We start from the raw sequence: 12,326 nt of genomic DNA on the forward strand, positions 1-12,326 counted from the left end.
GCTTACCTTTAAGGCTTTAAAACGCGTCTGCTAGGAGAAAGTTTCACCCCTTATAAATGGTGGTTTGTTATCCTCCCCAACCAATGTGGAACGTTACAACGTGACAACTAGAATAAATGTGATTTTTTTTCCATAATTTATTTACTATTTTTTAGTTTAATATATTAATTAAAAAATTAAAATTTATGTATATAACATAAAAAATTAAGGGCGATTTCGGTAATAAATAAATAAATAAAATTTTAAAGTAAATTATGGATAGTAACTTTGTTGTACAATAATTGTTGGGATAATTAAAGTTAATTATTATGATAAATAGCTTTCACACTATACTAATGGGCCCGTGATATACAACTGGGAATAGTTGGACACACCATTTGAGGCCCTACATGCACCCATGAAGGGCCCACAAAAATATCCCTTGTTGGAAACTACTATCAATTACTTCCTTGAAAAATAATAATAATAATAATAAAATTAATCGAATAAAATATCTATTATATCTCTAAATTTTGGAGTTGATTGTTTCGGTCGGGTTAAAGGGCCAAAGTTGATCCTATGGTCGGTCTCTCAAGGGATATACGTCATGAAAGCCCTTGACTAGGGCATGTAGGTTCAATCCAATCAGATTCATCTTTACGTTATTTCGTAAGGGAAACGTATTTGATATAATAGATGAGGAAAGTTGTATCTTCAACCATTGAGGATCGTTGCAGTCTCGTTGTGAGATCCCACATCGGTTGGAAAGGGGAACGAACCATTTCTTATAAGGGTGTGGATACCTCTCCATAGCATACGTGTCTAGCAATAGGCTTGGCTAGAGTGTGGAAACTTCCCCATAGCATACGTGTCTAGTGATAGACTTGGGTTGTTACAAATAGTATCAGAGCCAAACACCAGACAATGTGCCAGCAAGGACGCTGGGCTCCAAAGGTGGGTGGATTGTGAGATCTGAAGCATTCCTTATAAGGGTGTGGAAACCTCTCCCTGACAAACGCGTTTTAAAATCTTGGGGAAGTCTAGAGGTGGATTTCCACGAGAACTTAAGCTAAAAGTGGACAATATCATGTTGTTTGTGTCAGACCTAGAAGAGGTAAACTCTTCCTTATATCTAAACTCTCGATACACTCAAGTTTTTGTTGGCATCCAAGCGGGTCACATCCATAAGCAATTTTTTTCCGAGTAACATTCTTTCTACTTGAAATAAATTTTACCATTACTGTTACACGAAGGTTAGGTACATTATCGTGCCAAAACATTAGCTAGGGTATAACAAAAATAAAAAATTTTGATTCCATGTTCATGGACTAAGCCCACTTCTAAATTGGGCCACAAATATCCAGCAGCAGGCCCAATAAGCTCCATTCATACGGTAATTTTCATTTCTACCGCACTAAGACCTCACAGTAATCAATATTACCCGACTTTTTTTTTATCTTCTTTAAAATACCCTCTAATATAAATTATTAAAATAATGAAATATAATATTTCACCAATTTAACCTAAGTTTAAATTTAATAAAAATAAGCAACAACTATATTTTAACTACATGATTAGAATAAATTTAAAACTTATCTAAGAAAAAATACAGAGAATCAATGCTTTGGATAAAGGTCGGCCTTTAGAGAATCAATGCTACATATAATTAAATATATCAAACAAATATCTATTTTATCCCCTTGAAATTTACACTATAACCTATTTAAAAATTAACGAGATAGGTAGTAAAAAATCGAGTTATTAACATCCTCTGCGACATGATCATGTTACCTATGTTAGAAATCACGACTCTCCACGATTCTATGATATAGTCCACTTTGAGTATAAACTCTTGTGACTTTGGTTTTGGTTTCCAAAAATTTACTTATAAATCCATGATCTTCAATCTACCCTCTTCGGGGCCTAGTGTCTTTCCACGCCCATCGGTAGCAGATATTGTCTTCTTTGGCCTTTCCCTTTCGGGTTTCCCCTCAAGAATTTTTAAATGCGTCTATTAAGAGAAGATTTTCACATACTTGTAAAAAATGGTTTCTTCCCCGGGTCAGCGGACCTGAAAATGAAGGTGCACTTTCTTGGAATAGATAGTAACTTCAATTATTTAAGTATTGTACGATCATTTTATTTTTATGATCACTCTAATTCAGATATAGTATAAGTTCATTTAGGTAACCCGAGAGCTATAATCGCGCAGGCAACTACAACCCGGAACCAAGAAATTGACTAGAAATGGACAAGAAAGGGTAAAATAACAAAAGCCAAAAGGGGTTTTGAAGGAGGGTAATTGCGGTAATTTCTCTAATTGGTGGGGGTCTCGACTCTTGGAGCTTGGCTGAAAACGCCTTACGAACGACCGTGTCCTTCAACTGTCCAAATAAATTCGAAGCCATCCAAATTCCGGCGAGGCTTTCTTCACGCTCAACGATGAACGCCCGTCGCCATAGCCTTGCTCGAATCTTCGAATCCGTTGGCAGATCCTTATCATATTCATCTTCCTCGACCTCCGCCTCTGCTACCTCCTCCCAAGTCCCTCGGACTTTGGCCGGACTCCGGGAACGACTTGCTGCCGAATCCCCCACGCTTTCTGACTTCGTCGGCCTGAAATCTTCTGATTCGTATTCCGTGGAGGTTGGTACGAAGAAGAAGCCCCTTCCTAAGCCTAAATGGATGAAGGAATCGGTGCCCGGTGGCGAGAAGTATGTTCAAATCAAGAAGAAACTCCGCGAATTGAAGCTTCATACGGTTTGTGAGGAGGCTAAATGCCCTAATTTGGGGGAATGCTGGTCTGGTGGAGAAACCGGCACGGCCACTGCTACGATTATGATTCTTGGCGACACTTGTACCCGGGGATGCAGGCTAGTCATAATTCAATTTACTCATTCATTTCGTTGTGTTTACTTAATTTCCAGTGTTTTTGATGATTGAAGAATGATATCTTCTCGTGTGTGCTGTGCATAGTGTATATCATTTACTGAGGAATGTGAATCTCTAATTGTTTTTGTCATAGAATTGATCTTGTTGATTAGTATGATATCATCTAATCACTTAGAATTCTTTTCATTCCTTGCTATTTTGGGATTATTTGCACTCCAGGTTCTGTAACGTGAAGACATCACGAACTCCACCTCCACCAGACCCCAATGAGCCGCAAAATGTTGCTGAGGCAATCGCATCATGGGGGTTGGATTATGTGGTTATCACTAGTGTGGATCGCGACGATTTACCTGATCAGGGGAGTGGTCATTTTGCAGAGACCGTGCAGAAACTCAAGGTGTTGAAGCCAAATATGTTGATCGAAGCGTTGGGTATGAATTCCCTAGCAGTTTCCTTAGTGTCACGTTCCTTGTTACATTTAAGGATTCTTGTGTGACACTTGATTTTTGGGAGAGTTATTCTATCTTGTTTTCATCCAATCCAGCTTAGAAAGTTAGTGAAAGCTACATACTTACCCGTGTGTATGTGCAGTCACAAAAATCAGCATCATAGGCTCGTTTGATTCTGATTACTTTTGTCCAGTATGATTTAATCTGTTCTTTGATGTTCCTTGAACTAATTGATTTTGCAGTCCCTGATTTTCGAGGAGACCCTGGCAGTGTAGAGAAAGTTGCAAAGTCGGGCCTTGACGTCTTTGCTCATAATATAGAGACAGTTGAAGAGCTTCAGGGAGCAGTTCGGGACCATCGTGCTAATTTTAAGCAATCATTAGATGTTCTAGTTATGGCAAAAGAGTTTGCTCCTTCTGGAACACTTACGAAGACTTCCATTATGTTAGGCTGTGGGGAAACACCAGATCAAGTCGTGCAAACAATGGAGAAGGTGAGAGCTGCTGGAGTTGATGTGATGACATTTGGTCAGTACATGAGACCTTCAAAGCGTCATATGCCTGTATCAGAATACATTACACCTGAGGCTTTCGAGAAGTATCACAATCTTGGCATGAAAATGGTACTCTCTTTTTTTATTTGAACATTTTGTTTGCGTTTATTCTCTTCTTTGTTCTGCAAAGGATTGTTTAATCAAGTCTTTAAAGGTTAAAGACTACTTTTTTTTTTTCATTTCTAGTATGGTATCATATTCCCATCTTTGTTATTCTTATAGCTCGCGAATAGTCTTGATTTGCATTTCCTATACCATCCCATCTTCCATTTCAACCATTGTAGTTTGATGTGTATTATATTCAAATTGTTCGAGGGAGTCGATGCTTTACTTTTAGGTATATTAGTTCATGTTGTGATGCATAATCCTCATCTCCACCATCAAGTATCACATGATCAATAGTTCTCAATGTATGGAGTTACTTGCCATGCCTTGAGGATACAACAATGATTTGAAAATCCATTTTCTGTTTGGTTGTGACAGGGTTTTCGGTACGTGGCATCTGGCCCAATGGTTAGGTCCTCATACAAGGCAGGAGAATTCTATATCAAGTCAATGATTGAATCAGATCGGGCAGCTTCTAGTTCACATCCTACACAAGCTTGATTTGGTCATCTGTCTCCGACAATCCCTACATAAGCAACCACGTTGCATTTAAGCTTAAACATATTGGCAAAATGAACCTGTGATTTGATTGGTTTGGCCACTCATTTGTCAAATTCCAATGCTCTTGATCTGCTGTAGATGTATATTATTTTGCTTCGCTTTATCAAATAAGTTAGTAACGTTTCCCTTTCCTCCTGTTATTGCTGTTCAGCATGGGAGGTATTGTCTTATTCTTGCAATGTTGAAATTGAATTTGTATTTGGTTGTTTTTTGTAGACTTTACCATCTTGCTTGTTCATAGATAAAGCCTCAGTCTTTGGATTCCAATGCAGAAGCAGGTTGGATAGTGATCGAGTCGACATACAGGGCTCTGGTAATTTTCTTCTCTAGTCATCATCTTCGAGCAAGGATAAGGTTAGGAAGAGATGTATAGTGCGTTTATATGAGTGGTAAGAACATTTTGACAGATAAGATTAGGAAGAGACGTATAGTGTCTATATACGAGCGGTAAAAACATTTTGACAGATAGGGTTAGGAAGAGATGTATAGTGTCTTTATATGAGCGGTAAAAACATTTTGACAGATAGGGTTAGGAAGAGATGTCTAGTGCCTTTATATGAGTAGTAAAAACATTTTGACATATAAGGTTAGGAAGAGATGTATAGTGCCTTTATACGAGCAGTAAAAACATTTTGACAGACAATGTTAGGAAGAGATGAATCGTGCCTACATATAAGTGGTAAAAACATTTTGACAGATAAGGTTAGGGAGTGATGTATAGTGCCTTTATATGAGCGGTAAAAACATCTTTACAGATAAGGTTAGGAAGAGATGTATAGGCAATATGAGCCATAAAAACATTTTGATAGATAAGGTTACGAAGAGATGTATAGTGCCTTTATACGAACGGTAAAAACATTTTGACAGATAAGGTTAGGAAGAGATGTATAGTGCCTTTATATGAGTAGTAAAAACATTTTGACAGATACGGTTCGGAAGAGACTTATTGTGCCTTTATATGAGCGGTAAAAACAATTTGACAATTTGACAGACGATATATAGTGCCTTTATATGAGTGTAAAGTGCCTTTATATGAGTGTAAAGTGCCTTTATATGAGTGGTAAGAACAATTTGACAGCAGTTGGTTAAAAACACTCCATTGACAGTTAGTATCTTCTCCATTTACTGGGCGTTGAGCCATTTCACTCCCAAGCTTTACCACAGCTCCACTCTCTCGCCCTGGTGGCTTTCCTTTCCCACCCAAATTCACTACCCTCAACCGTTAAATTCAAAATTTCAAATTCTAACATCCTAATCTATTCAGCTTCCATCTCCATTCCCCACATTCACCACTCATGGGTTGTTGCTTTAGCAGAACAATAGACAGAGGTCAGCCTCTTTGTCCCATGAGAAGTCCGTTACCGGGGTCCATCGACACCCGTGTCGAAAACATCCCCGGCAATGGAACCCTGGAAGACGAAACCGTCAAAGAAGTCCCCTTAGATACTCCCATTTCCAAGCCATGTGACCTGCAAAAACCAGTCCCAAAGTTTGAAGAAGACAAGTCTCCTGAGGTGGAGGAAGGGGGTGTCCCTTCAGTTTCAGAGACATCTCAGGTTACGGAATGGTGCAGCAATATGAGCGAAAGCGTGTCAATGGCGACCACCATTTCAGAGCAAAGAGAAGGCGACGAAGCCTCAAGTAAACAGAGCAGAGAAATTGGTCGGAATACAACACCAAAGATTCGCAGAAAGCGTCCATATTCCGGCGACCCATCATGTAGAAGAGAACAGAGGTGTCGTGTTAGTTGCAGGAACACACAGGGAAGGACAGAATCAAGAGAAGCGAGGACCAGGAAGAAGCTGAGTGGAGGGCACGAGCAGCAATCTGGAGTCGGCCATGGGCGGCGTTCGAGGTCACCAGCTGCTGCTCGAACAGTTGGAGGCACGAACAAGATGGGGGGGAATGTGAAAAGCAGTGCCATGAAAGGGAGTGGACGAGCTGCTGGTGAGCTGCAAGAGATAGCGACCACCAAGAAAAGAGAGGAAGGAGATGATGAAATTCAGCCCCCAAATGAATCCATTGAAAACCCACTTGTCTCACTTGAATGTTTCATCTTTCTGTAGATTTTATGAACTGATTAGTGTATGGGGGAAACTTCAAAAAATGGGTCCTTTTAGTTTTCATTATTTTCAAATGGGTCCTTTTAGTTTCCATTATTTTCAAATGGGTCCTTTTAGTTTCCATTATTTTCAAATGGGTCCATTTTCAAAAAGATTTTTTTTTTTTTTTTATTAATGTGAGAAGACATTTATGCTATTCTCTTTACAAATTTAAGAGGGTTCCAAAATTTTTATTCAGGGGATTTTTTACCTTGAATTTCGTCTATTTTTCTTTTTGAAAAAATTCAAAATCTTTAACTTTAAGAGTTCTTACATTCTCGTGATTTTTTTGTCTTATTTTTACATTCTCGTGATTTTTTTGTCTTATTTGTTGGGTTAAAGGTATGTATGATTGATTACTACGTGTTATGTTTGGTATAAATAACGAAAGAAAATCACACTTTTCTTGGTTGAGATCTAGGTGGATTGGTAGATGTCAACCCTAATCTAAGTCTCTATGTCCGCTCTTCTTCAACCGCAACTTAAGAAGTTGGCTTTGCAAACACAACATTAGGGTCATTCCCTATTCTATGCAGACTTCGATCTTGGGCTGACTTTTTGGGAAGTCCGTTCTCACTATGCTCATGCCCCAACTGACTTGCTAGCAGTAGTGGGAATTCTCTCATTTTCTAGTTAAACTTGGTTAGTTGATGCATTTCAACGAAAAAAATGACTAGAAAATATAAATTTAATAGAGAAATATGATATAACTTTGATCGTGTCAGAATCGTTAGGTCCCAAAAAAAAAAAAAAAAAATTAAACATCCCAAGTAGTTGAGGGTTATTAAAAGATGAGTTGGTATTGAGATTAGAAGGTGCCATGGGGATCTGCAATTCAATTCAAATGGTCCTTCAACTTCTCTTTTTCTTTTCCTCTGTTTGTAATGAGAACATGCATGGAGCACAGGAGATGTCTTCTCTGGTGGCCCTCTAACACTCAAAACGTTTCTCTTTTTCCTTCTCTCTTTCTGCTGCCTTGTGGACTGTGCTGTCCTCGGCACTCCACACAACTGGGTCAACAAAAGCACCTCACTCTCGTTCAACTTCATAATTTTAAAATACGTCTATTAAGAAGAGGTTTTCATACCTATATAAGGAATGCTTCGTTCTCCAACCGACGTGGGATCTCACAATCTACCTCTTTGAAGACCTAGCGTCCTCGCTGGCACACCGCTAACAAACATTGTCCGTTTTAACCCATTACGTATTGCTGTCAGTCTCATAATTTTAAAACGCATTTACTGGAAGATGCAATATTGAAAACTTTAAATGATGATCATCTTCTGTTCTTCTTTTCCCAGCTAGCAGCAGAGAATTAAGTGAATAATTACCTTGGTTGTAACTTTGATGTCAGTGAAATTGATTATGAACATAACAATCAGGGCACTAATCATGGATTACAGGAGCAGCTGACCCAGCCTTAGCAACAATCATTCATTTTCACCCTCTCTTTTAACTATGGTGGGGGCAGCATCAGATATAACCTACACACCTTCCTACATATCCAACTTACACACTGGCTGAAGTTGATGTCACTTTTACCATGTCTTCAACTTTACAATGTCAGTTGCAAGTCAAAATGAAGTGTGGGGTGACCTGTAACGACTTAAGCCCACCGCTAGTAAATATTGTCTTCTTTGGATTTTTCCTTCTGAGCTTCTCCTTGAAGTTTTTAAAACGCACCTGCTATGGAAACCTTAAGTGGAAAGCTCAAAAAGGACAATGTCTGCTAAAGGTGGGCTTGAGCTGTTACATGACCTGACCCTTGTTCTGTAATGACGTTTCTTTAGTCAATTGATGTTGGAGCTTGATGTTAAGCTTGAGGGTGGGCAGATGCTCAAGTTATGTGGATGCAGAGGCTTCAAAATGGGCTCGGGAGGGCACGGTGCAGGAACAGGGTGGGCAATGTAGGTTGGAATCGCTTCGCCAGGCATCAACACCGATACTCCTCGACCGTAAACAGTCATCTACACAAGTCAAGTCAAAAAGTGTATCAGTTTAAAGTAGGTTGCTTCTCTATTACTCATCTAATTACCATAAGAACTATATTATAGCTGCTACTATCATGATTCTGAGATTGCTGCAACAATTTAGCAGAAACGGTGCAAAAATGGGTCCATGGTCCACAAAATAATGATTGTTCGTAGAAATTCATGCATGAAAATTCTGTAGCATATTGTTCATTAGAGAGAGAGAGTTTAATGAGTTGAACACTGTGGAGTCACCGTTGATAATAAAGAATCGTCTGGGCTTTTTCTTCCGAGTTTCTACTCAAAGTTTTTAAAACTCGTTTGCTAGAGAGAAGTTTCCACACCTTTATAAAAAAAGTTCCGTTCCCTTCTCCAACCGATGTGGAATCTTACAATCAACCCCCCTTCAAGACCCAGCGTCGTTGTTGGCACTCTCCACTCTCCAATCGATGTGGGATCTCACAGTCCACCCTCCTTCAGGGTCCAACGTACTCGCTGACACACCTCTCAGTGTTCACCCCTCTTCGTGACTCAGCGTCCTCGCTAGCACACCACTCGGTGTTCACCCCTCTTCGTAGCTCAGCGTCCTCGCTGGCACATCACTCGGTGTTCACCCCTCTTCGCTGGCACTCCACTCGGTGTCCATCCCTCTTCGTGGCTCAACATCCTCGTTGGCACACCACTCGGTGTCTACCCCTCTTCATGGCTTAGTATCCTCGCTGGCACACTGCTCGATGTCCACCCCTCTTTGGGGGCTCAGCGTCCTCGCTAGCACACCGCCCGGTGTCTGACTCTGATACCATTTGCAACAGTTCAAGCCCACTGCTAGCAGATATTGTCCTCTTTGGACTTTCCCTATTGGGTTTTTCCTAAAAGATTTTAAACCGGCTAAGGAGAGGCTTCTACATCCTTATAAAAAATGTTTCGTTCCCATCTCCAACCGACGTGGGATCTCACAACCTCACTCCCCTTTTTCTTTCGCCTTTTTCCCGTTACGAAGAGAACGAAAAAGGCACATGATCAAACATGATGGTGATTAAAAGCAAATGTCCTCAAACAACAAAGAAAACTCATTAATAATGATCACCATTTAGACTTTTGAGTCGAAAATAGCTGGCCTATGAGCAAAAAAAAAAGGAGAACAACTTTATGATACTTGAGGTGCAAGATTAGAACACAAACTAGTGGAAGCCGATTCGAAATCATCCATGACCTCTCCTTCTATTCTGTTAGTTTACTTTCCAACATAAAGAATTGTAACTCAGCTGTACATGCTAATATGGTACAACTATACCTTATAGAATGTAGGGAAAGGATATTGAAAATGGTGACAGCTTAGACTTTGACACACTTTATTAAAGCTATAAATACTTCAAAATATGTGCATATTTCTATATTGTAATCACAAAGGGAGACATAGCATGTGATTATGTTTGTATGAACAATGCATTAAATGGTATAGGATTGAATTGTCAACGAAACTTGTTAAATCGATACGACATTGAATAATCTTCTCATTCAAAATGTCATACCGCTAGCAAATATTGTCCTCTTTGAGCTTTCCCTTTTGGGTTTCTCCTCAATGTTTTAAAACGCGTATGTTAGGGAGAGGTTTCCATAATCTTATAAGGAATACTTTGTTCCCCTCGTCTATTAGGGCCCTTGTATATTAGGGAGAGGTTTCCACACCCTCCACCCTTGAGAGGTTCCCACACCCTCCATCGTCTATTAGGACCCTCGTCGGTTCGGGAGAGGTTTTCACACCCTCCATCCCTGAGAGGCTTCCAAACCCTCCATCGTCTATTAGGGCTCTTGTCTGTTAGGGAGAGGTTTTCACACCCTCCATCCCTGAGAGGCTTCCACACCCTCCATCGTCGATTAGGGCCCTTGTCTGTTAGGGAGAGGTTTTCACACCCTCCACCTTTGAGTGGTTTCCACACCTTCCACCCTTAAGTGGTTTCCACACCCTCCACCCTTCTTGGGGGCCTAGCGTCCTCGTCAACACAACGCTCGGTATCTGACTCTGACACCATTTGTAACAACCCAAACCCACCACTAGCAGTATTATCCTCTATGGGTTTTCCCTTCTGGCTTCCACTCAAGATTTTAAAATACGTCTTTTAAGGAGAGGTTTCCACACCCTTGTAAGGAATACTTCATTCCACTCTCCAATCGACGTGGGATCCCACAGTTCATTAGCTACTAATGCTTAAGAAACCATGAGCAGCTTGACACAGTTTAATGCCTTGTGAACTTGTTTTGCCTCTCAAATCTTGTTCCTGGTTGGATTGCTATCACAGTTGAGACAAAAACACATGCTACCTACATGGTGTGGGTCCATTATCATTAACATCTAGAATAAGGAAAAACTATCATATTAATGTAAGCAAACAGAGATAATACAGAAATTTTCAGAAGAAAACTGTTCAAAAATAGTCAAGACATCATTAATTGACACCAAAGGAATTTATTGTGTTCTTAGATAAAGAAACTATTTGAATTTAGAAAAGCAAGCAAGATATCAGCCAACATCAAAATGCAGTAGCAGAGAAGAGAAGATAAGAACCTTGGGAGATGGGTAACGAAGCTTTTCATCGAACACCATCTGTGCTTCAAGATCAGAAGGTGGCCGGCCCATGTCGGCCGCCGTCCTGGGTCTAAGAAACCTCTCAAAAATGGCCATAACAAGGAACATAGAGATTAGAATGGCAGTCGCTACAAACCCAAACGAAACCGCATTAACAGAATCATCAAATCGACTCCAATACTCCTCTCTTTCTGGGTTTAACGGCAACACCGCCGGCAGTGGCGGCGCTATGTCGCCCCATTCTTGCTCGCCGCCCATTAAAACCAAACCCCAGAAGAAGATGGGGGTTCTAGAGAGAAATGGGAAATGGGTTCGAAGAGAAACAAAGGGTGAGGGCTAATATGATCAGAGGAAGACCATAAGATGGTTTGGAGGGTTTATTTACATAATGGGAGTGTGTGAATGAGTCAATTGCGCGCCTCTTTTAACGTTGCTTTCAGAAAGAAAACAAGGGACTTTTTGTTGGGGTGAGTGATGATTTGTTTAGTAAACATTGAAATAAGAGATTCTTTTAAAAACTATACTTATTTTCAAAGTTATATGGTTTATGTTCACGGAATGAAGAGAATGTTTAGATAAGATATGGGAATTGATTGCATCTCGAACATGTTTATTATGATCCCTTATCGCTAGTCGTTACTAAAAGCCCACTGGTCCTACTACTAGTCGATATTGTCCGCTTCGACTTGTTACAAACCCATCTTTACCCTTATACTAAATGTTTTCGTTTCACTCTTCGACCCATGTGAGTTCTCACGATATCGTCTAGAAAATAATTAAAAAGCATTTGGGTGTATAAAGTATAAATATATGAGAGAGAGAGATCTGGTATGGCGAACGGCACGTGCTACCAAACACGTGTGACGGCAGATATTCGTCGTTCAATTTCAGTAGCGTCTCAGTCTTTCACGTGCCGCCCACGTACGACATGTCGAAAAAGAACCGTACCCCAATGATCCAACCTGCCATTGACGGGACCACATTGCCAACATGGCACACGCAGCAGTCTCCAGCCCAGCATCTTTCGCCACGTTTCGCTCACTCATTGGTTTAAGTGTCTGACTCGGCACGTGAGATCCCGATAGATTTTTAAAAAAATATATAATTTGGCAGTCTAGATAAGAGGGA

The 12,326-nt window shown here is 40.2% G+C and overlaps 3 protein-coding genes across 4 annotated transcripts; 2 read left to right on the forward strand and 1 right to left on the reverse strand.

Moving 5' to 3' along the window:
• The first annotated feature begins 2,305 nt into the window (after positions 1-2,305).
• LOC111437162 (lipoyl synthase 2, mitochondrial-like) lies at positions 2,306-4,754 on the forward strand. Its single transcript, XM_023075019.1, has 4 exons — positions 2,306-2,852; positions 3,091-3,302; positions 3,563-3,942; positions 4,357-4,754. Exons 1-4 carry the CDS (start codon positions 2,422-2,424, stop codon positions 4,477-4,479), a joined length of 1,146 nt encoding a protein of 381 aa, XP_022930787.1. The 5' UTR covers positions 2,306-2,421; the 3' UTR covers positions 4,480-4,754.
• A 17-nt stretch (positions 4,755-4,771) lies between these two features.
• LOC111437167 lies at positions 4,772-6,641 on the forward strand. Its single transcript, XM_023075024.1, has 2 exons — positions 4,772-4,852; positions 5,855-6,641. The coding sequence occupies exon 2, from the start codon at positions 5,886-5,888 to the stop codon at positions 6,603-6,605; it is 720 nt and encodes a 239-aa protein (XP_022930792.1). The 5' UTR covers positions 4,772-4,852; positions 5,855-5,885; the 3' UTR covers positions 6,606-6,641.
• Positions 6,642-7,991: 1,350 nt separating this feature from the next.
• On the reverse strand, positions 7,992-11,670 carry LOC111437169. 2 transcript variants are annotated; one of them, XM_023075027.1, is made up of 2 exons: positions 11,178-11,670; positions 7,992-8,608 (listed from the first exon to the last, which is right to left on the reverse strand). In XM_023075027.1, exons 1-2 carry the CDS (start codon positions 11,454-11,456, stop codon positions 8,432-8,434), a joined length of 456 nt encoding a protein of 151 aa, XP_022930795.1. In that variant the 5' UTR covers positions 11,457-11,670; the 3' UTR covers positions 7,992-8,431. The 2 variants fall into 2 exon arrangements, with proteins under 2 accessions (XP_022930795.1, XP_022930796.1); XM_023075028.1 differs by lacking the exon at positions 7,992-8,608 and adding an exon at positions 10,812-10,933.
• Positions 11,671-12,326: the final 656 nt, after the last annotated feature.

The sequence above is a fragment of the Cucurbita moschata genome, unplaced genomic scaffold, assembly GCF_002738365.1.
Source record: "Cucurbita moschata cultivar Rifu unplaced genomic scaffold, Cmos_1.0 Cmo_Scf00062, whole genome shotgun sequence".
Taxonomy (NCBI): domain Eukaryota; kingdom Viridiplantae; phylum Streptophyta; class Magnoliopsida; order Cucurbitales; family Cucurbitaceae; genus Cucurbita; species Cucurbita moschata.